The 23,224-nt window shown below is 34.2% G+C and overlaps 1 protein-coding gene across 2 annotated transcripts in view; it reads right to left on the minus strand.

The window, feature by feature from the left end:
• The window catches only part of LOC123535929 (uncharacterized), a 160,376-nt gene that overhangs the window by 100,721 nt on the left and 36,431 nt on the right, over positions 1-23,224 (minus strand). For both annotated transcript variants that reach the window (XR_008368220.1, XM_053529208.1), the window contains exons 10-27: positions 21,380-21,451; positions 21,030-21,101; positions 20,443-20,595; positions 18,218-18,295; positions 17,496-17,630; positions 14,748-14,897; positions 11,097-11,246; positions 9,971-10,036; positions 9,545-9,688; positions 8,971-9,114; positions 6,092-6,238; positions 5,523-5,801; positions 4,831-5,040; positions 4,477-4,620; positions 3,761-3,970; positions 3,206-3,390; positions 1,256-1,379; positions 515-735 (exon numbers count right to left, since the gene is read on the minus strand). Coding sequence is in view for 1 of the 2 variants with exons in the window: in XM_053529208.1 (XP_053385183.1) it covers positions 515-735; positions 1,256-1,379; positions 3,206-3,390; positions 3,761-3,970; positions 4,477-4,620; positions 4,831-5,040; positions 5,523-5,801; positions 6,092-6,238; positions 8,971-9,114; positions 9,545-9,688; positions 9,971-10,036; positions 11,097-11,246; positions 14,748-14,897; positions 17,496-17,630; positions 18,218-18,295; positions 20,443-20,595; positions 21,030-21,101; positions 21,380-21,451 (2,684 nt within the window). In the remaining variant the exon portion in view is untranslated. The remainder of the gene's footprint in view (positions 1-514; positions 736-1,255; positions 1,380-3,205; positions 3,391-3,760; positions 3,971-4,476; positions 4,621-4,830; positions 5,041-5,522; positions 5,802-6,091; positions 6,239-8,970; positions 9,115-9,544; positions 9,689-9,970; positions 10,037-11,096; positions 11,247-14,747; positions 14,898-17,495; positions 17,631-18,217; positions 18,296-20,442; positions 20,596-21,029; positions 21,102-21,379; positions 21,452-23,224) is intronic.

Below are 23,224 nucleotides of genomic sequence, written 5' to 3' on the forward strand. Positions count from 1 at the left end.
TCTATTACATAAGCTTTATTAACATATAACCGAAGCCGCTTGCAGGCATCAAAATCAATAAGGCCTGAAAAAAAATCTTTGTTTCCGGTAACATGCTAAAAAATTTAGGGTAGGTAGGTCGAAAAAAATTTTTTGGGGTAAATTTTTTTATTAAGTGAGACTTTTCGGAAATTATTTTTATGCCAAAAAATGAATACAAATAAGGGGGTTATGCCTTCAGGGCAACAGTAAGTTGATTTCTAACATCACTGACCATGTTTAAAGCATAAAAAGTGAAGTTTTGCAACTTTTTGTTAACAAGTTGAAAAAGATATTCTCCAAGGCCATAAAAACATTTAGGGACGGGCCAAAAATTTAGGGTAGGTCGGGATACCGGAAACAAACATTTTCTTTTTTTACGCCTAAGAAGTTTTCCTTACAATTTATTTTATCAGCAAGTTTGGTTTCTCAGGATTAAAATGTAATAGAGTGAACATTAGAGTCAGAGTAAAATTTCGTGTATGAATGTATCCACCTGTTCCGTCAGGTGTAGTGAATACAGCTGGTGCGCTTTTTGCACTGTCTTGTCCGTCTATTGTAGTTTCAATGGAGCACTCGTATGAAGTTCCGGGTAAAACACCATCAGCTTCTTCAAACGTCACAGAAAATGACTTTGTTCCGTTAGCAGCCTCATCATCAGTAACTGTGTCTGTCAGTGTACTCGCTGTACTGCTGCTGCATATAACCGTATAGTCCCTGTATCATAGAAATATTTAAATCTCATTCATTATACAAAATTAATACAAAAATAAAATCTATAAGATGCTAGGAAAGCTTGCATGGAGGCTATGGTTTTAGATATATTTTGGGTTGCTTAGGTCAGGTCAAGATCATCATTACTAAAAACTGAAAGTGGTTTTCTCACAACAACTTCAGTTGAGCGCAACCAAGTAAAAAAAGCAAACACGGTTTGACTGAGATCTTTTCATGGCAGGTTATGAAATATTCAATACCCTCACGCTTGAACGGAATTCTGTTATAGTAAAATATAACAACACTGGAATCGAAGCTTGATTTCTCGTGAATGAATGCTGCTTACAGCTATGGTTACACTACGCCAAAGGGTGGTGTTTACTTTTAGAATTATTCCATGACGTTGTACTAGACCCCAGATGTACACTAAAATTTTTGAAATAAAAATGACGTTTATTATATATTTTCTAAATGTTTCACAAATCAGCTTATTTTGTCCTAATTATGGAAAATATATTCATACACTGATCCACTCAATGGTGATGATGTTAAACTATTGTTTGTCTGATAATATACAACATCTGGCTGGTCCCAGGTTATAGTAAATCCTGTTTCACTTACTCCACTGCTGGTTACATTCTCACCACCTGAAAATACTAATACTTTGAGGAAGCTTTACAGAATCAATAATAAACAGAAATCACCATGTTTCAAGTACACAAAATAACTGTATTCTTTTGTATTTCCATGATGGTATTAATTATACACGATTTGCATTAAAAAAATGAGGAATTACAAGTATCTAGTTAGAAACTGACAGTGACATATATTAGGCCAAGACAATATGTTTAATGTCTAAATATATTATCAAATTAATTTAGTAGTATACTCAGTACTAGAAGAATTAAGGTGAGTTTATACCACACTTTGTTTCTACATGCCAATATAGTCATTATTCTATGTTTTTAAATCTATACTCAAAAGAGAATGACTGAATAAATTTGCAGCAGTTAACATTTCTACCACGTTTTACTGAAATCCTATAAACCAATTCTGAGATACTCTAGACTGCAAAAAATAAAATAACATGAGGCAACATACGCATCAAAGGGTTATACAAAGGGAAAGAGGGAAGCAATATTAAATTAAAAGGCTTATTTAAAGATGTTTTTGTTTTTGTGGGGTATGTGAGGAGGTGGTAGGGGGGAGGGGGGAAGGTGACAGGAGACTAATGAGCACGAAAGTAAATGAAAATAAATAGCTGGTGGGGGTGGTTGGTGGTGTGTGTGGGGGGGGGGGGGGGGGGGTAAGGCGTTGACAGAATAGTAAAGGGCATGAAGCTAAATGGTTCATGCACTCTGCATATCGTCTCATTAACACCTACTTACCCCAAGTTTGAAGTCAATAACTTGAATGGTTAATAAGTTATGCTCCGGACACGAACGAAATAAAACTGACATATTTGATCTTTGACACTAAATAAAACTGACAAATTTGATCTTTGAGCTCAATTTGTCACTTTGACCTTTAACTTATAGACCCGATTCATGTGCTCTGCACATCGTCTCGTCGCCACCCACCTACATGCCAAGTTTGAAGTCAATACATTGCATGGCTATTTAGTTATGATGGCTAATTTTGATCTTTTAGCTCAATTTGTGACCTTGACTTTTGACCAACAGAGCCGGTTCAGGTGCTCTGCACATCGTCTCATTGTCATCTACCTATATGTCAAGTTTAAAGTCAATACCTTTAAAAAATAATTGTTATAAAGTTATGCTCTGGACAGGAATTATGACGGACAGACGGACGAACGCACGCACGTGCCATCGCATAATACGTCCAGTTTATAAAAAACACTTTGAATATAATTGCAAAGAGGCATAAATCTTGTTTTCCTAAACCAATTCGAATGAAACTTGCAGAGTTGCATTGCCCATAGCAGTTAACATTTTCAACATTGTTTTATTGAAATCATTTCATTCATGTCTGGGATATGACTCCGGACGGACAGAAAATGGAATGAAACACTACATATGTAATATATGAATACATGCGTGTATCAGTGCTATACACTGGGCACGTTAAAGAACCAGGCTGTCTATTCGCAACGAGCTAGGCTAAGTTAGCCGGACAAGCCTGTATCTGATTTCTAATCTCTCTGTGGGGGGCTTTGTCTCACTCTGTCCCTCTGGTCAGATCGCTCTGTGTCTGTACTAGTAGAGGATGATTTCGCGCCCTGTGTGGCTGCAGTTGCTGTAAAGCGCCTTTGAACGTGTTTATCATGAAAAGGGCACTATATAAATCTGGTATAATAATAATAATAATGTACTCATTTATCTTGTCTTACTTGTCGACGACGGACTGACGAAGACGGATAGGTGGACGGATAACACCAAAACTATATCCCTCCACTAACGATGGGGATATTAATACTGACAAGAAATGTTGTTAATACATCAGAAAAACTCACTACACTGGAACGTAGTTGCATTTACATTCAGGTAGTAATTAGTAAGCTCCAGGTCCGATGCTGCAAATGTTACTCCATTCGCAAGAGTGTTTTGCTCACATGTTGCCAACGTCACAACTGACGCAATATCGTCCATTGTTTGTACCAGCTGACAGGAACATTCTAATGGATTATTGCCCAAATTTCTGTTAGGGAAAAATTACAATTTTACAGTGCTTCAAGTCGTAAAATAGGCCATTTTCTTGCACAAAACTAAGTCGCTGCTTATCTAATTTTAATATCGTCCCCTTAATGCAAAAAGGTACCATGAGCATATGAATAAAGAAGGCAGCTTTTTGCATTAAGGGGACGAATTATGATTGAACAGATGGCCTAAGTTTGGAGTAAGAAATAAAACAAATTCAGCAAGAAAATTATTTACAATACCTAGTTTAACAGAAATAACATGACAGTATTCTATAGAGATTTTATTTAAGTAAAATTGTTTCGACTTTAGATAACTTATTTCTGGTACATTACTGCAATATACAAGTGCTAGTGTTTTATAATAAATACATGGATTCGAGGCTAGTTAGTCCAGTGAATGCTGAAGATTCAATTGTCTCCAAGTTGTTGTTACTTATATCCACCGTTCTCAGGCTTGTTTTGTCCATGAGGGAATGTAAATGTGTCATTGAATTATCAGAAAGGTACAATTCTTCTAGTCCGGACATAGCATCCAAAAGTCCTTCTGGCAGCGTTTGAAGATTGTTACTGCTCAATGATCTGAAAGAAAACGCAATCTTATATCAGAGATCAAACATATATTTTATTCTGCTATTTAAATGTTTGGCAATATCGAATCATGAGCCTAAAATCCAAAAACTATTTTGTATTACAAAATATGAAGAGGGTAATATGCAGTTTAATACCAGGAAAATATAAGAAACATCTTTTGGAAGCATAGAAGGCAACCAAGTAAAAGAATTAGCAGACTTTGTTTCACTGAGTCTGTTAATGAGAGGCAATGAAATTTACAAGTCTTAACTTTACAATACTTTACTCAAGCCATCTAGCACCGGCTTAAGCAGAACTGTAAAAAAAACGAATGGACTCAATGATCACAAAGGACGAGAAAAAAATTTAACAACGCTGAGTCCAACTACAGGGAGACTTTTTACAGCCACCACACAGCTGCTGTTGTTATAGTCATATAAAAAATAAAAGTTAAAAATAAAATCATCCAGTGAAAGCCATACACACTCGTAACAATGAATTACATAGTAACTCACAGAATCCTCATGGCGGTTAAGTCGTCAAATACTCCAGCTTCCATGTATTCCAACTGATTATTACCCAAATAAAGTTCTGTTAACGAGGTTTGATCCGATAGGTAACCTGTTGGAAGCTCGGTGATTTCGTTGTTATGGAGATTTCTTCAACAAATAAAAAATATCAGCATTTTGGTTAACTGTTTAAGCTTTTGGAAAACTCTTATCGTACAACATATGTGACAAGTATTTATTTTTTTATATATAAAAAATGTTTATAAAAACTGTTACTTTTTTCCTTCGTAACAACCGCTTTATGAAAGTTAGGAAATTTGACATGATACTCAAACTGTTAAAGCTCAGTAAACTACTTACATAATGTTGAATGGCTGTGTTTGAATTACTTGTGGGAACAAAGTAAACTTGTTTTCATGCATATAAAGATTGTATAGGTCACCATTGTCAAAGGCATCGAAGCTGATTCCAGTTATGTTGTTGGAGTTGAGAAACAAGTCCTCGGATACTGAGGAAATGCCTCCAAATATGGATTTTGTAAGTGTATTCAACGCATTTCCGCTAAGGTCACTAAAATAATACCAATTTAATGTGGATAGATTACCAAATGAAATGACAGAATTCTTGAAGATAAAGGAATTAAGTAATTAAAATAAGGTATTGTTCAAACATCAACGATACATATAGTCCACCTACTTTCCCTGCTATTACTTCCCATTCCGCAATCCTACATTTCGAATACTTTTTTAATTATGGCATGTGAAATTCCTTTATTTAAATGACATTGTACAACTTATTTTTTCTGCGAACGAAGTTTTGATCAAAGAGATTTCAGGTCAGCATACCAGTTTGGCGAACAAATTTTATAGATGAATCTTCTACTGAACTGAAAAATGCAGTACAACCATTTATGTATATGCAGGCATATATGTATTTAGTATACCAAGGTAAAATATCATTTCCAAAATAAAAATTACATATTAATACCGCTATGCAGTAGTATATACATGTATCATTTTCTAAAAGTAAAAGTATCTGACATTCTTTCTTACAGATCAGTGACAGTAAAGTTGGTAAATGCTTCTTCTTCAATATCTGATATTATCCCTGGACCCATGTCAATAGTCCTGGCAGATACATCATTAAACGTCCTCGTTGGAATTTTTGTAAACGACATACTTTGCATGTCTACATTGTTTGAAACCTGCACGTCATTGAAAGAGTATGAATTTAGTTGCCGTAAGGGATTGCCTGCCAGACTGAGATCGGTTATTTGCACACCATTAAAAGCATAACTCTCAATTTCTGTGATCTGATTGCCAGACAGCGACCTGGAAATGACCAGAAAATTGTTTCTGATAAATGGTTAATTGTTTTGGTGGTTTATATGCCAAACATGAATAAATACTACATTACAAAGACAGTATGTTCTTTTCGAAGTTCACTTTCTGAAGGTCAGTAAGTGCATGTGTAAAATAGCTCATAATAGTAACCTATAATTATACCAATATGGCTCGATGATCCGTGTTATAAATATTGAGAAACACTGTAAATGGTTTAAAACATGTTCTAAGAGTGAAGTTAACGAAAGAGAAATTTAGAATTATAAACATGTAGTTACAATGTTTGTCCTACAAACAAGTTCTTGAAACATTCCGTTCTGAGAACATTTATTCTGTTATTGGAAAGATCTATCGATTCAGTAACTGTCAGGTCTTCAAAATCGCCACCAGCAGGTAATGTTGTTAGTTTATTGTCCGACAGATCCCTGAAAATGACGGATGGTCATAACATAACGTACACTTTATTCATGTTGTGTTAAGAATATTAGGCAGACACAGAATATTAGTGAGTTAAACTTATCATATACCTGAAAGCTATCTCTTGCACTGTACTAGAAAGAAGATATCATTAAAGCTAATAATGTGTATATGTCATATCCATTCTCTCATCCCAGAGGTTTATCATGGTCCCTTACTCTCAGGATTTTGACGAACCTCTGATGGGTGAAAATGGTCATATCCTACCCCTTGTGTATAAGGTAGATATATTGTAACCGGCAAATTTCTCACTTAAAACGCTGAGTTCAAAGAAATGGGTGATTGCTATTGCTTACTGAAATATTGATTGTTAATTCTGAATTCTAATATGACTAGCAATGTTTATATCATAACAACGATATTATGGTGACGTCACGTCACGCCATGTATGCGTCATGCCATGTATGCATCTAGATATAGCGCTTTCAAATAAACGAAATGTCACATTGCACAACGGTCTTGATTAATTTGCACACATACTAAGATGGTTATTAACTTTGCAGGGTAATTTGCCATCATTTTCGCCCAAAATGAACTCTTCCGCAAGACTTATTACCATTTCCAGTCCTGACATGTATAAACAAAGGAGCGTGATGACCTACCATTTGGTGCCATGCATGTACAAAGAAACAAGTTCTAACATATTGATACGAATTTTACAGCAAAAGACATATTAGAATTTAAATAAGTTATAGCAAAACCGTGTTTAAACACTATCTATACACTTGGGCGGTTATACGTCATTCAAAATAATTTCACTCCAGCTGCGCCCTTGTGAAATTATATTACGCCCGACGTATAACCGCCCATTGTGCATAAATAGTGTGTGTTAAAATACAGCTTTGCTATAGATTATTTCTTAATTCTGTGCAAGCCTCAGTTTCCCCAAACTAACTCCAAAACTTACTTATTGCAGAGAAACTCCCTATATTTTGTGTGCTCATTATAGACTTTTTTCTGGCATAAAGTACCCCTCAAAATTTCAGGTTTTGAACAAAAACTAAATTTGACAGACTGGTATGGAAAGGTGTGTCAAGAGTCGTTTCACTCATGTACATTAAAACGTGAATGTTAAATTTGCATTTCTTACTAGATCTACGTAGTAAATCAAAAGAACTAATTTAAAAATGCATCATTTGTATATTTTCTGTATCATTTTGTGACCCCTTTCATCCACCATTTCTAGTTTGGTTTGGATTATAAACAAATAAAGGCCTGAAGAGGTTACATAACAAAATAACAAATAATTAAAATCAGAGTTTGAGCAATTGAACCACGAGGGCTTTTAAAAGCAGAATTGGTTAAATATCTAAGCATCTGAACGATGAACCGTGGTTATTTAGAAGATAAACCATAAAGACGTTGTTTGTTCATATATAGAGGATATTTGTTCGTTTTGAGTGAATATGGAATATATCTCACTGAGAAGTGAGAAAAGGTGAAAATTTTCTCACTTTGATATATTCCATATTCACGAAAAACAAACAAATTTTCTTTTTATTTTATGCTCAAATACGTTGAGAAATGCATTTTTCAACTGTTTTAATCTCAGCGCGGGAAACAGACGCGCGTAAACAGACATGACGTCAGACGTGCTGTGACGTTATAAAGACGCATGCAACATAAAGTTCAATTTTGTTTTATATTTTGCTGCATAACGGTATGAAATTCTCTTTAAGTAAAATAATTTGAATCGAGAAATATATTATAAAGAACAAAGTGCGACTATAATTTTCATCCTGTTTTAAGCAAATAATTTTAAATTCATACAATGTATGAGGGGGCAGAGCTCATATCTCTCACAGTGTGAAAATATAGATTTCATATTTTCACAGTGTGAGCGATGAGATATGAAAATATTTAACTGATAGGATACAGTATTTCATTAGTTAGCATAAAATAAATGTTTATATTTTGATAAAGATTATGCTGGGTTTCATTTATCCGAGTAGGTATGAAGTGGACATCACGCGGCAATTTGACATCATATAACTGACGTCATTATGTTCTTTTACCGGTCTGCACGTCAACTGCTGTTTGTTGCAGAATTTACAGAGTATGACTTTCTTCTTATCCATGATCGGGTAGTAGTTATATTTGAAGAAAAACAAATTACATGGAATTCCTTCATGATGGGAAAATTAATGCGAGAGTAACATCTGATTGTAAATAAATTAGTGCATATACAGTACAACAGATCTAGTCAAACTCAGCATTTTTGTTGAAAAATTGCGATTGAAATGGGATCTAATTTTTTCAGTTCATACATAAGAGTGTGGTTTCCACCCATATATACTCAAAATATTAACTAAAGGACCATATATATGACGACAATAGTATCTTCACAGACATCTATAGGGGCAAGACCATTACAAAAATCTATCTTAACTGATACACTATAAATTGTATACAAAGTAACACTTAATGTACAGTCACAAAGTCATATTTTCTTAAACACGGTCCTTATTATTCTGAGGACTAAATTTTCATTTCTTTGAGATCATTGATTTAAAAACTCTTTAGTAAACAGACACGTACCCAAAGGGTCAAACATAACTAAGACAAATCTATATTTTTGTGACTGAGAAAAATCATAATACTTGCAGATAGACAAATTAGCAAGTAGTAACAAGGATATGCCTATCATAATATGTTGCAAGGATATCCAAATACTACCTACAGATTTGTCATAGCTGATATATGCGCAAACGTTCCATCTTCTATCCATCCTATATCATTATTAGTTGCAGTGAAACTTCCTGTAAGGGGTACACCCATAAAGTGATTTTTTTTCAGCTGTGCAATATTGTTGTCGTCCAGAAACCTGTCCAAGAAAAAATATGAACGTTAAACATTTAGCTCGCAAATAAATATTACAGGCGACTACTGAAACATTTTAATTATTTCAATACCACTACAAAACTTTAGAAACAACTTTAGATGCTGACATTCTTACTTTCGAACAGCTGAATTTATATATTAAAATATACATATATAATATTATATAACTTTGCCTGAAATAACGTATTTCTGTTGATTTGCTACTTTGTCAAAGACGGCTTTAAATATTTTTTTACCAAACATAATCAATAGAAATGCTATATCCTTTTTAGTTCATTTTAATATAGTATCTTTATTTAAACTTTATGCAACTGTTCTCTAAAATAGAAAGCACAGTAAGTATACAGGGTTAATATACTCAGTATATGGTTAACAGTTGCACTAAACTCTTCTGTTTCTATTTTTCTACTTACAAATTGTTTAGGGAAGTACATCCATCAAATGCTTCATCTGGAAGGTATTGTATTTCATTGTTTCCAAGATATAAATCTGTTAGACTAGCCAGGTTTTGGAATGGATACTTGTGCAGAAATCTAAAATCATTGTTATTCATTCTCCTGAAAGCAGTTTGATTATGATTTTCAAATATTGTTTTACAATCCCTAACAAGATAATCATTTATTTATGTCAAACTATGTAAATATTACATTCTTGTCAATTTAAAGATTTTCATTGAGAACTTTAGATAATTATCATTACTGTCATTTCCTGAATTCTGTTATATTTAATCTTCTGTTGAAATTCTGTTTTTCATATTAAAATATCATAAGCGCTTGCAAATTGCAGCTGAAGATAACAAAAATATTTGTAAAGATTTTACCAGCTTCTAAAATACTTACAAAAGTTTCAGTTGTGTTGGAAATGCTTCATTTTCTATTGCAAGAATTCTGTTATATGGAATGTATCTGAAAAGGGAAAACAAATGACATTCAATGTACATGTATATTCATTGAGAAGTGAAATGACATTCAATGTATGTTGATTGAGAGGTGAAATGACATTCAATGTATGTTTATTGAGAGGTGAAATGGCATTCAATGACTTATGTTCATTGAGAGGTGAAATGGCATTCAATGACTTATGTTCATTGAGAGGTGAAATGACATTCAATGACTTATGTTCATTTAGAAGTGAAATCACATTCAATGTATTATGCTCACTGATAGGTGAAATGGCATTCAATGTATGCTCATTGAGAGGTGAAATGACATTCAATGCATTTTCATTGAGAGGTGAAATGACATTCAATGTATGTTCATTGAGACGTGAAATTACATTCAATGTATGTTCATTGAGAGGTGAAATGGCATTCAATGACTTATGTTCATTGAGAGGTGAAATATCATTCAATGTATGTTCATTGAGAGGTGAAATTACATTCAATGTATGTTCATTGAGAGGTGAAATGGCATTCCATGACTTATGTTCATTGAGAGGTGAAATGACATTCAATGTATGTTCATTGAGAGGTGAAATGGCATTCAATGACTTAACTGAGAGGTGAAATGACATTCAATGACTTTTGTTCATTTAGAGGTGAAATGACATTCAATGTATTATGCTCATTGAGAGGTGAAATGACATTCAATGTATTATGCTCATTGAGAGGTGAAATGGCATTCAATGACTTATGTTCATTGAAAGGTGAAATGGCATTCAATGACTTATGTTCATTCAGAGGTGAAATGACATTCAATGTATTATGTTCATTCAGAGGTGAATTATTTTTCTGAATCCTTATAACATTGATTCACACTATATGTGTTTGCTTCAAATCCAAATTTGCTCATATGTAGTTCACTTGTATGTATTGTTTTGAAAATAAATAGAATCTATTGTTAAAAACCAAAACATTAGACTGAACGGAAACAGACAAACTGTGACGAAGTTTGTAACATTGTTACCAGTTAGTTATCAAACTTGGAAAATAAGTCGCCTGGCATTGAATAACTAACAACTACTTACATATACAATAAGGTGCTAACATTGGTGAAGGCATATTTTTGCAGGAATGTGATTCTGTTTCCACTGAGAACTAGAACCTGTAGAGCAGGTACCACAGTCGACGACTGGAGTGCTTCTGGTACATACTGTATGTAATTTTGACGCAGATATCTTAAATGGTAACAATATATGTTCGTAAAACAGGAGCTATGACACCCATATCATCAAATTCTCTATTGCTAAAATATAAGTTTGATCACTATATTCATGTCACATTGCATTTACCTCTGTATCGGTGCACATGCCTGTTGTAACACCTACATTTCGTACCACTGCTTCATCAGAGTAATAGTACGGAAATAAATTACTTCTGAAATGGTCTGCGAGTTTTTGAAGGTTGACAGAAATCATTTGTCGATAACTTAAAGATTAGTAAAAATAGTAAAGTGTATGATAACTTAGTATCCAATGCTGTTTCAGTAAATTCATTGATGTTTAATATCATTATAAAGTACATAAGTTTTATTTCAAAAGAATAATTGAATTTTATGACTTTTTTTCACTTTTCCAAACACCCCCACTCTTTCATCTACCCCTTATCCATTTTTGTACTTAGCATTAACTAAAATGTACTTGTTGGACTTTTGAAACAACTCTTATTATATATTTCGGAGATAGGTGGACCGGTGGTCTTGTGGTAACACGCTTGACTGTCAATCAAGAAGGCCGGGGTTCGAATCCCGGTCCAGGCACTGGAAATTTCTGAGATGCTCTTGAGTGTCTCCCACCTAACTTAGGAGCCTGTATTGGTTCTTCCCAGGAAAGACGGCTTCGCGTGTATCGGTGCTATACACCGGGCACGTTAAAGAACCAGACTGTCTATTAGCAAAGAGCTAGGTTAAGTTAGCCAGACAAGTCTGTACCTAAAAAGGATTCTCTCTCTCTCTCTCTGAACTGAGGGCTTTATCTCACTCTGTCCCTCTGGTCAGATCGCTCTGTGTCTGTACTAGCTGAGGATGAATTTCGCGCCCTGTGTGGCTGCGTTTGCTATATGTAAAGCGCATTTGACGTGTTTATCATGAAAAGGGCACTATATAAATCTGGTATAATAATAATAATAATAATAATAATAATAATAATAATAATGATAATAATAATAATAATAATATTTTCCCGTTACAGCATCATTTTGTTGCCGACCTACTTTCGGATGCTTGGCTCTATGTCTATGTATGGGGTGCCCTGTGCTTCCGGAAAATATACTCTTTATCTTGGTAGAGAGCCACCAGAGCAAGCCACATACCAAATATTTAAGCTCTAGGCCTTATGGTTTCAGAAAAGAGTGTTTTAAGGTTTTTTCCTACATAAGCCAATTTTAAAACTGTTCATAATTTGAACAAATTTGATAGTTGACCACTAGACAATATTAAATACCAAATATGTAAGGTCTTATGGTTCTGGACAAGAAGATTTTTAAAGATTTTCCCTGTAAAAAAAAATTCAAAAAAGATCCTTTGGAAGCATAGAATGCAACCAAGCAGAATAATAGCAGACTAGGTTTAACTGAGTCTGTTCATGAAAGGTAATGACATGTGCAACAACTCTCATGACCCCTAGCACCGGCTTAAGAAGAATTCTATTAAACATATATAAATGGACTCCACGATCCCAAAGGACCAGAAAATATAACAACAAGTCCGTTTAAACCATGTGCCCCAGGGGCGGGGCCAGCTTTAACCCCAGGGAGATAATTTGAAAAATCTTGGTAAAGGACTACTACAAGATGCTACATACCAAATATCAATGCCCTGTGGATTTGGACGAGAAAATGTTCAAAGTTTTCCTATATAGGTCTATATATAAAATATGACCTCCGGGGCGGGCCATATTTGACCCTAGTGATATAATTTGAACAATCTGGGTAGAAGCTTACTAGATGAATCTACATACTAAATATCAAAGTTCTAGGCCTTGTGGTTTTGGACGAGAAGACTTCTAATTTTTTCCACAGTATAAGCCTATATAAACCATGTGACCCCCAGGGCGGGGCCATATTTAACCCTAGGGGGATAATTTGAACATTCTTGGTAGAGGACCACTAGATGATGCTGCATACCGAAATTCAATGCCCTAGGCCCTGTGGTTTTGGACAAGAAGACTTTTTAAAGCTTTTCCCTATATAAGTCTATATAAAACATGTGACCCCCAGGGTGGTGTCATATTTGACCCTGGGGGATAGTTTGAACAATTTTGGTAGAGGACCACTAGATGATGCTACCAAATATTAAAGCTCTAGGAACTATGGTTTTGGACAAGAAGATTTTTTAAAGTTTTTCCTTCCGGTTGCCATGGCAACCGGAGTTCTGTATGAACTTCAATTCTTTGGATTTTTAAAGAAGATAATCCAAGGAACATCCCTGTGAAGTTTCATCAAAATTGGGCCGCAGATTTAGGTGGAGATATTGTTTAAAGGAAAGTGTGGACATATGGATGACGGACGGACAGTGAGCAGTCACAATAGCTCACCCCGAGGTGAGATAAAAACTACAGAAATTTCAAAAATGTAAAATACGCATTAAATAATCAATATGCTGAATTTTATATTGAACAACATGTCGAAACGGAACCCTATAGCTTCAACTTTATAAGGCGCACGCCCGCTCAGCTCATTGCAGGGCGTAGATCTACGGATCGCGGGGTCGTGAGTTCGTACTCGGGCGGGGCGTATGTTCTCCGTGACGATTTGATAAAAGACATTGTGCCTGAAATCATTCGTCCTCCACCTCTGATTCATGTGGGGAAGTTGGTAGTTACTTGCGAAGAACAGGTTTGTACTGGTACAGAATCCAGGAACACTGGTTAGGTTAACTGCCCGCCGTTATATGACTGAAATACTGTTGAAAAACGGCGTTTAAGCCCAAAACAAGCAAACAAAGTCAGCTTCAAAATCAACTTAGGCGCATTCCGCCTTAAAGGCTCTCCCCGATCATTTTAGGCGAAAAATAATTTATCTCGAAAATCTATAAAAAGTGAGTACTCTGAAAGTGTTTGAGGTACAAACTTATTGACATAAGATTTTTTCAAGATATTCTTATAAATAACCAAAATATTGTGCAAAAACGATAGTAAACCGTTTCAACGCTTTTGATATAATGTGTTCTCACATTTTTATCAACCTTACTTTTATTTTCACACACTTATCGTTTTCCAGTGTCTTATATACATTCTATGCCAGACTTGAAATGAAAAGAACATGTTAAAAAATTTCACAAAACTGTGGGCGAGTAGCTTTAAAAACTTTTATATTAAAGTATACAATTTTATAAAAAGTAATAAAATATACATTTCCTATAGAGATCTAACTCTATGTAATGGTTTGTTTTGTTTCTTAAATAGATATTTAACAGAATATATGAAAAGTGAAAAATGTTATAAAATGTTGTGATATTTTGACTTTCTATGAAGTATCTTCTTAACATTATTTCAGGTACGGGGATAAATACTTATACCACAAATACTCTGTAAGCCAGCTTAAAAGCTTCATCACATTTTGAAAGTTCACAACCTGCAGCGGAGTTGAACAGTTTCCAGGTAAAAGATATTGACTAGTCAGCTATAGAGCTCTCATATCATTATATTTCTTAGTTCAGAAAAAGTATAGAAAACACTAACAAACGTTTAAGGACAGGCAGACAGGCAAAGCAGTCGACATCCATCGTTGATTCCCTTATTTGGTTGTACGACAAATGCAGTTCTAACAGAGTCTGTAATTCACACAAATCTGTCGTGTTGATTGTAGTTATGTCATTGCTGTCCAGTTGGCTGAAAAGGTCAAATAAGCAATATCTCCAAACATTTCATGTGATTTTAAAATAAATATTTTCATACAGAAGAATGCCACATATTCAAGGAGCGTGGAATTGCTGATATTCAATACCATTCCACATAACATTTAATGCTATAGCTTTATTTTTGTATTTCTGATATTTTCAAACGCATAATGGTATTGATTTGAAGGACTCTTGTACCATATAAGTCAACAATTTCTTTAAACAACATCTCCTTAAAAACCACTGAATGAATTTTGATGAAACTTTAGACAAATTATCTCCGAGTAGCCCTCATTCATAGTTGTTCAAATGGCTCCAGTTCATTGAACCTATGGGTCTTTTTGGTTAAAAATAAGTTTTCAGCTATCAGACTTTTAAAACCTTTTTCTCTAGAGCTTTGATATTTGGCATGTGATGTAACGGTTTGACTCTCTACCATACTTGTCAAAATTATTGCCCCAAGGTCAAAAATGCCCACGCCCCTGTGTGTGACATATACTTACTATAGGCTTATATATAAGAAACTTCAATAACAGCTAGAGCCTTGATATTTGCATGTGACATCAGAGTTGTACCGTCTACCGCAATTGTTCAAATTATTGCCGTAGGTTCAAAAATGTGTTTGACATGTATATAATATAGGCTAACATAGAAGGTACCTAACACTGTACTTGTACTATTACGTTTTACAAACACACTTGAAGCTTTGTACACAGGTGAGCGCTTTAAGGTCAATGGCCCTCTTGTTTATTCATAGTTACGCTGCATGCCACATTAATTAGACATGATCACTTGCTTACAATAGTCCATTCCAACTTTATTTACTATTTGCAAATTAAAACAAGAGCCATGTTACACATGGCTAATCCCCCCGCCGGGCATATTATAATTGAAGGCTAAAGTTCCTGGCAAGTTAGTGTCTGAAAGTATTAATTTTGGGGAAAACTTTGAAGAACCGTTTAGTTGTGGTCCGCATCAGGGGGTTTTAAAGATGTGGAAGAAAGAATAAGTCAGTAGTGAGGTGGTTTACTGCTAAATTTTATTAATTTTCATGAACAGTATAGCTATGATGTTTTTCTATATAGCTACTGTAAAAAGAAGGAATGGAAAGCTAACAGGGAACAAGAGTGCCAGAATGTCACAATAAATGCCCGTCGCAGCAAATAATAAAGATACCTTATATATAATAAAATACACCTAAAATTGGAGAGTAACATCTATGTTGTACCACAGAAAAGTGGTCTTGTTTTTTCCCTACGGTCAATTATAAAAATGTTAAAATATAAGTTATTTATAGTAACAACTAAAGGAAGTTAATCTTACAAAAAAAAAAAAATAAAAAAAATTGCAAGTCCACAAAAAAAAATCTTTATCAGGTAGAGATTGGTCAAAATACACCTCAAAATTGGATTTAGCATGCATGTTGTACTACAGAAAAGTGGTCTCGATTTTTCCCTTCGACTAGTAATGAAAAAGTTACAATAAAAGCTATTTAAAGTAACAACAAAGGGAAGTAATTCTAAAGAAGGGAACTGCGCATGACACTTCGTCTCATGATGGTGTATAAGTGTGCCAAGTTACATCAAAATCCCTCCATGCATGAAGAAGAAATGCTTCAGACGAAGTCATTCTTGTATCTGACCTTTGACCTCTAAGTGTGACCTTGACCTTAGACCTAGTGACCTGGATCTTGTGTATGACACTCCGTCTCGTGGTGGTGAACATTTGTGCCAAGTTATATCAAAATCCCTCTATGCATGAAGAAGAAATGCTCCGGACAAGGTATTCATTCTTGTATCCTTTGACCTCTAAGTGTGACCTTGACCTTAGACCTAGGGACCTGGTTCTTGCGCATGACACTCCGCCTTGTGGTGGTAAACATTTGTGCCAAGATATATCAAAATCCCTCCATGCATGAAGAAGATATGCTCCGGACAAATTTTTTAAGGAAATATGATAAAGGGGAATAACTCAAAAAATAGGCAAGGTAGAGTTATTGTTCTAGCACAATGCACTTTCTCCGAATGTGTTCTATCAGTGTATGAAGTTTGAAGAAAATCCCTCCAGTACTTTTGGGGTTATGCTCCGGACAAAATGTTTTAAGAAAATATGATAAAGGGGAATAACTCAAAAAAATAGGCAAGGTAGAGTTATTGTTCTTGCACACTGCACTTTCTCCTTATGTCTTCTATAAGTGTATGAAGTTTGATGAAATTCCCTCCAGTACTTTTGGAATTATGCTCCGGACAAATTTTTTTAAGAAAATATGATAAAGGGGAATAACTCAAAAAATAGGCAAGGTAGAGTTGTTGTTCTTGCACACTGCACTTCCTCCCAATGTGTTCTATCAGTGTATGAAGTTTGAAGAAAATCCCTCCAGTACTTTTGGAGTTATGCTCCGGAAAAAGATCGTTGCGGACGGACGGACGGACGGACGGACGGACGGAGAGCATTTCTAATATCCCCTTCGCCTTTGGCGGGGGGATAAATAAGCATTATCTGTAAAAATAAGTTCTTTAAAGGTCACCCACTCTAAAATTTTAGCGTTATGAAAATAACATTGTGACCGCAAAACAATAATTATACTTGCAGATATTCTAATGCAGGAAGTGCTGAGAATGGTGTAAACGTTTTTGATTTCTGACTGTGTAGAAAGAACTGGTTTGTTGGAAATGCTTCTTCACCATATTCTGTGATGTTGGTTATAGCATTATTGTCGGCATGACTGCAAATACAGGGAGAATCAGTGCCATTTAACGGTTACATGTAATGAGTTTGATGCATAAATCATGTTCAAATAAGTTTGTTTGTAATCATTTCATAAAGAAAACGTTTTCATGTTTCTAAATGGTTTGATAACACTAGGTTTGATCATACTGAAATTATTTGACCGAGTTACTCAAAGTTTCCGTTGGAAAAGCTGTCCTCGAGATTTTCTTTCTGACAAGGTTTTATCACTAAATATATTGTGGATATGAATGTTTCGGTGAATCATATCTAATTTTTTTGTAAGCAATTTAATGCATATCAACAGAGAAGGATCTGACTTATCCAATGGAAAATTGCCATGTCGGTTAAAGTATGAAATAACTTTAGTCTATCCCTGGTGTACCAAGTAGTCAGTTTTGCCGTAACTCTGGTTTAACACATTTATATCGGTCTGTGGATTACTAATAGAATATAATGATTTTTTTTTAAATCTCGGTAAAGCTCATAAAGAAATATAGACTACATATCCAGATTAGTTTGATTAGCTTTTACTGTCCTATTAACACATCATATGCCACTGCCCTGTTTAAGTTAAAAGCGTACAGTTTGACAAGTTTCGGATATGAAGACTCCTCAAGTATCTGGTGGGGAAACGTTGGTAGTGCATTGTCGCTGACAAATCTATAATAAAAGAGAAGACAATCTATTTGTAGACGTTAGCATCATCATATTTTGTTACAAATATTATAAAACAGGCTTCTAAAATTCTGTGGTAACATTTTTTCATCAATTAAGTTTTTTTACTAGCAATATTTAAAGGATAATTTGAAAAACTGCTGCAATACCTGTTCCATGACAATACTAAAATGCCTTTCAGCCTGCACATACGTAAATCATTCCGAGTTCAGTGCCTTCAGAGTGCACGTACTTAAATCATTCTAAATTCAATGCCTTCAGAGTGCACATACGTAAATCATTCTGAGTTCAATGCCTTCAGAGTGCACATACGTAAATCATTCCGAGTTCAATGCCTTCAGAGTGTACATACGTAAATCATTCTGAATTCAATGCCTTCAGAGTGCACTTACAGAAATCATTCCGAGTTCAATGCCTTCAGAGTGCATATACGTAAATCATTCTAAGTTCATTGCCTTCAGAGTGCACATACGTAAATCATTCTCAGTTCAATGCCTTCAGAGTGCACATAGTAAATCATTCTCAGTTCAATGCCTTCAGAGTGCACATACGTAGTCATTCTGAGTTCAGTGCCTTCAGAGTGCACATACGTAAATCATTCTGAGTTCAGTGCACATACGTAAATCATTCTGAGTTCAATGCCTTCAGAGTGCACATACGTAAATCATTCTGAGTTCAGTGCCTTCAGAGTGCACATACGTAAATCATTCTGAGTTCAATGCCTTCATACGTAAATAATTCTAAGTTCAATGCCTTCAGAGTGCACATACGTAAATCATTCTGAGTTCAATGCCTTCAGAGTGCACACATGTAAATCATTTTGAGTTCAATGCCTTCAGAGTGCACATACGTAAATCATTCTGAGTTCAGTGCCTTCAGAGTGCACATACGTAAATCATTCCGAGTTCAATGCCTTCAGAGTGCACATACGTAAATCATTCTGAATTCAGGTCTATGTTGACAATTTTCATTTACACGGATATTGACAGATAATATACGTATAATGTAGAAAATGAATATCTGTCACTGATAGATAATATACGTATAATGTAGAAAATGAATATCTGTCACTGATAGATAATATACGTATAATGTAGAAAATGAATATCTGTCACTGATATATCGAAAATTTAAAAATATTATATGTAAGAAAAAATGAATATCTATCACTGATAGATAATATAAATGAATATCTGTCACTGATAGATAATATACGTATAATGTAGAAAATGAATATCTGTCACTGATAGATAATATAAAATGAATATCTGTCACTGATATCTGTCACTGATAGATGATATACGTATAATGTAGAAAATAAATATCTGTCACTGATAGATGATATACGTATAATGTAGAAAATGAATATCTGTCACTGATAGATGATATACGTATAATGTAGAAAAATGAATATCTATCACTGATAGATAATATACGTATAATGTAGAAAATGAATATCTGTCACTGATAGATGATATACGTATAATGTAGAAAAATGAATATCTATCACTGATAGATAATATACGTATAATGTAGAAAATGAATATCTGTCACTGATAGATAATATACGTATAATGTAGAAAATGAATATCTGCCACTGATAGATAATATACGTATAATGTAGAAAATGAATATCTATCACTGATAGATAATATAAATGAATATCTGTCACTGATAGATAATATACGTATAATGTAGAAAATGAATATCTGTCACTGATAGATGATATACGTATAATGTAGAAAATGAATATATATCACTGATAGATAATATACGTATAATGTAGGTTATCTGTCACTGATAGATGATATACGTATAATGTAGAAAATAAATATCTGTCACTGATAGATGATATACGTATAATGTAGAAAATGAATATCTGTCACTGATAGATGATATACGTATAATGTAGAAAATGAATATCTGTCACTGATAGATAATAAACGTATAATGTAGAAAATGAATATCTGTCATTGAGAAACAACAGATAAGTCTGCGTTCAGCTCTCGAACATTTGTGCTCATTTCTTTGACATTGTTATGTAGCTTTGCAAACGGTCAGAACAGCAGTAGCAATCTTTCTTTTACAAAATTTATGCCTAATAGAACAACTAACGTGTTGCACAAACTAACAATTCAATAAGGTTATCAGCAATATTAGTCCAGGCATCATAGGCAATAGATGTCATGGCTGTTTTCTGTGAATGAAGTCGAAGTTCTTTCAGTGATGGAAGATTCTCTAGGGACCTGCTAGGCAGCATCCGTATATCGTTTGCATGGAGATCACTTAAAATATAAATCCAGTTATAATGAATAAATAAAACTGGTCAAGTGATTACATTGTCAATGTAGTATTTTTAAGTACTACTTGCACAATCACTTAGTAGGAAATACAATGTAAAATATCACTGAAATAAACAATACGTAACCTGAATAAAGAGTTTAGTTCAAAACCACTTGTGTTATTTTATGATGCAAAAGTGTTACAGTGGTTGGAGAAAATGATTTTTCAAACAGCAAGTAGAAAGAAATCTGAGTTCGGTCTGAATGGAAAAAGTTTGGATTTTAAAATACTGAAAATTTAACAACAAAAGGAATTTTTAAAAAGGTCATGTTTTCATATGAAATGAGCAAACAAATTTCGAAATAGTTACTGTTATTTTCACATGCTAGCAATTTCTGTCTGTATTGTGGAACTAAATTTATAAAGTATTTCTTACAGGTGAAGTAGATTTGGCATGTTAGTGAACACGTTAACGTTCACAGTTGTCAATGAGTTCTGGTGCATCTCCCTGTAAAATATAAACACCAACTTCATTGCCCTTGCTTTCTGGTTAAAGGAGCGTGCCAAATAATGAAGTGTTATAAAGACGGCAATGAATGATGTTGTAAATGTCAATTTTTTAGTATTACTAAATGCGTTTATTGCTAATACATGTAATAGTTATATTATTAGATATATATTATTAGATATGTCTAACAATAAAAGTGTAGATTTTATATTCTTCTTTTTGTTGCTTTTTCTGGTAGCATAGAAATTCAGTTAATGTAATGCACTTGGTGTACTTACAATATTTTTATGGCTGGTAACTGACTGAATGCACCTCCTTGAACATATGAAATTACATTATTGCTCAGATTTCTGTAATCAAACAAAAAATAGAGTGCTAACTGAAATTTCGTGAATATCTCTTAATAACAAGAGCTGTCTCTAAGCCAGCCAATGCTCAACTATCCGAATTGTTGTCCTAGAATCTGCATTATTTACCAGAAGTTTTTAATTTCAATAGGGGACATAATTTTGCAAAATACATGTCAGACTCATGGGATTTAATGCTATGACGCAGTATTATAAACCTGAAGAAACATATAAAGTTTCAATTCAATATCTGCATTAGTTTTGGAGATAGTAACTTGCATGCAAAACTTTAACCAGATTTTTTTAAATCTGAAAGGGGGCATAATTTGGTCAAAATAAATGCCAGAGGTATGGGACTGGATGCTATCACCTAGTTTAATAACCCCAAAGACACACTGAAGTTTCAAATAAATATCTGCATTAGTTTTGGAGATAGTAACTGCATGCAAAACTTTAACAAGGATTTTCCAATGTTAAACAGGGCATAATTTGTCCAAAATGCATGTCAGAGTTATGGGACTTGATCCTATCACCTAGTTTTAGAACCCCGTAGACACATGAAGTTTCAATTCAATATCGGCATTAGTTTTGGAGATAGTTGCTTGCATGCAAAACTTTAATCAGGAATTTCGAAGTCCAAACAGGGCATAATTTGTCCAAAATGCACGTCAAAGATATGGGAGTTTATGCTATCAACTAGTTTTATAACCCCAAAGATATATGAAGTTTCAATTCAATATGTGCATTAGTTTTGGAGATAGTTGCTTGCATGCAAAAATCTTTAACCAGGATTTTCGAAGTCCAAACAGGGGTATAATTTTGCCAAAATACATGTTAGTTACGGGACTTGACCCAGTGAGGTTGGTAACTGGCCTAGAAAAAAGAAAAAGACATTTCAAAGCTATATGCATTTAAATGATAACTATACATACCTGCATACAAAACTTTAACCAAGGTGTGACGCCAACAACAGGGCGAGTAAAATAGCTCGGACTATTCGAATAGTCCAGCTATAAATTCACTATGACATGCAACTTTATTTCAATCCAAACAAAATCAACATGATATTTACCGAAGGTAATTGTTAACTGCTAACAAGTGAAGGAAATCGTTTGCTTCTAATGGTGTCATTAATTACAAGTAAAGGAAACTGTCTGCTGCCGCTGGTGCCAATACTTACATGAGAGGAAAATTGTTTACTGCTAATAGGGCTAATACTTACATGAGAAAAAAATTGTTTACTGCTAGTAGGGCTAATACTTACATGAGAAGAAAATTGTTTACTGCTAATAAGGCTAATACTTACATGAGAAGAAAATTGTTTACTGCTAATAGGGCTAATACTTACATGAGAAGAAAACTGTTTACTGCTAATAGGGCTAATACTTACATGAGAAGAAAACTGTTTACTGCTAATAGGGCTAATACTTACATGAGAAGAAAATTATTTACTGCTAATAGGGCTAATACTTACATGAGAAGAAAATTGTTTACTGCTAACTGGGCTAATACTTACATGAGAAGAACACTGTTTACTGCTAACTGGGCTAATACTTACATGAGAAGAAACTTGTTTACTGCTAACTGGGCTAATACTTACATGAGAAGAAACTTGTTTACTGCTAATAGGGCTAATACTTACATGAGAAGAAAATTGTTTACTGCTAAGAAAATTGTTTACTGCTAATAGGGCTAATGCTTACATGAGAAGAAAATTGTTTACTGCTAACTGGGCTAATACTTAGATGAGAAGAAAATTGTTTACCTCTAAGAAAA

This window comes from Mercenaria mercenaria, chromosome 17 (genome assembly GCF_021730395.1).
Source record: "Mercenaria mercenaria strain notata chromosome 17, MADL_Memer_1, whole genome shotgun sequence".
Lineage (NCBI taxonomy): Eukaryota > Metazoa > Mollusca > Bivalvia > Venerida > Veneridae > Mercenaria > Mercenaria mercenaria.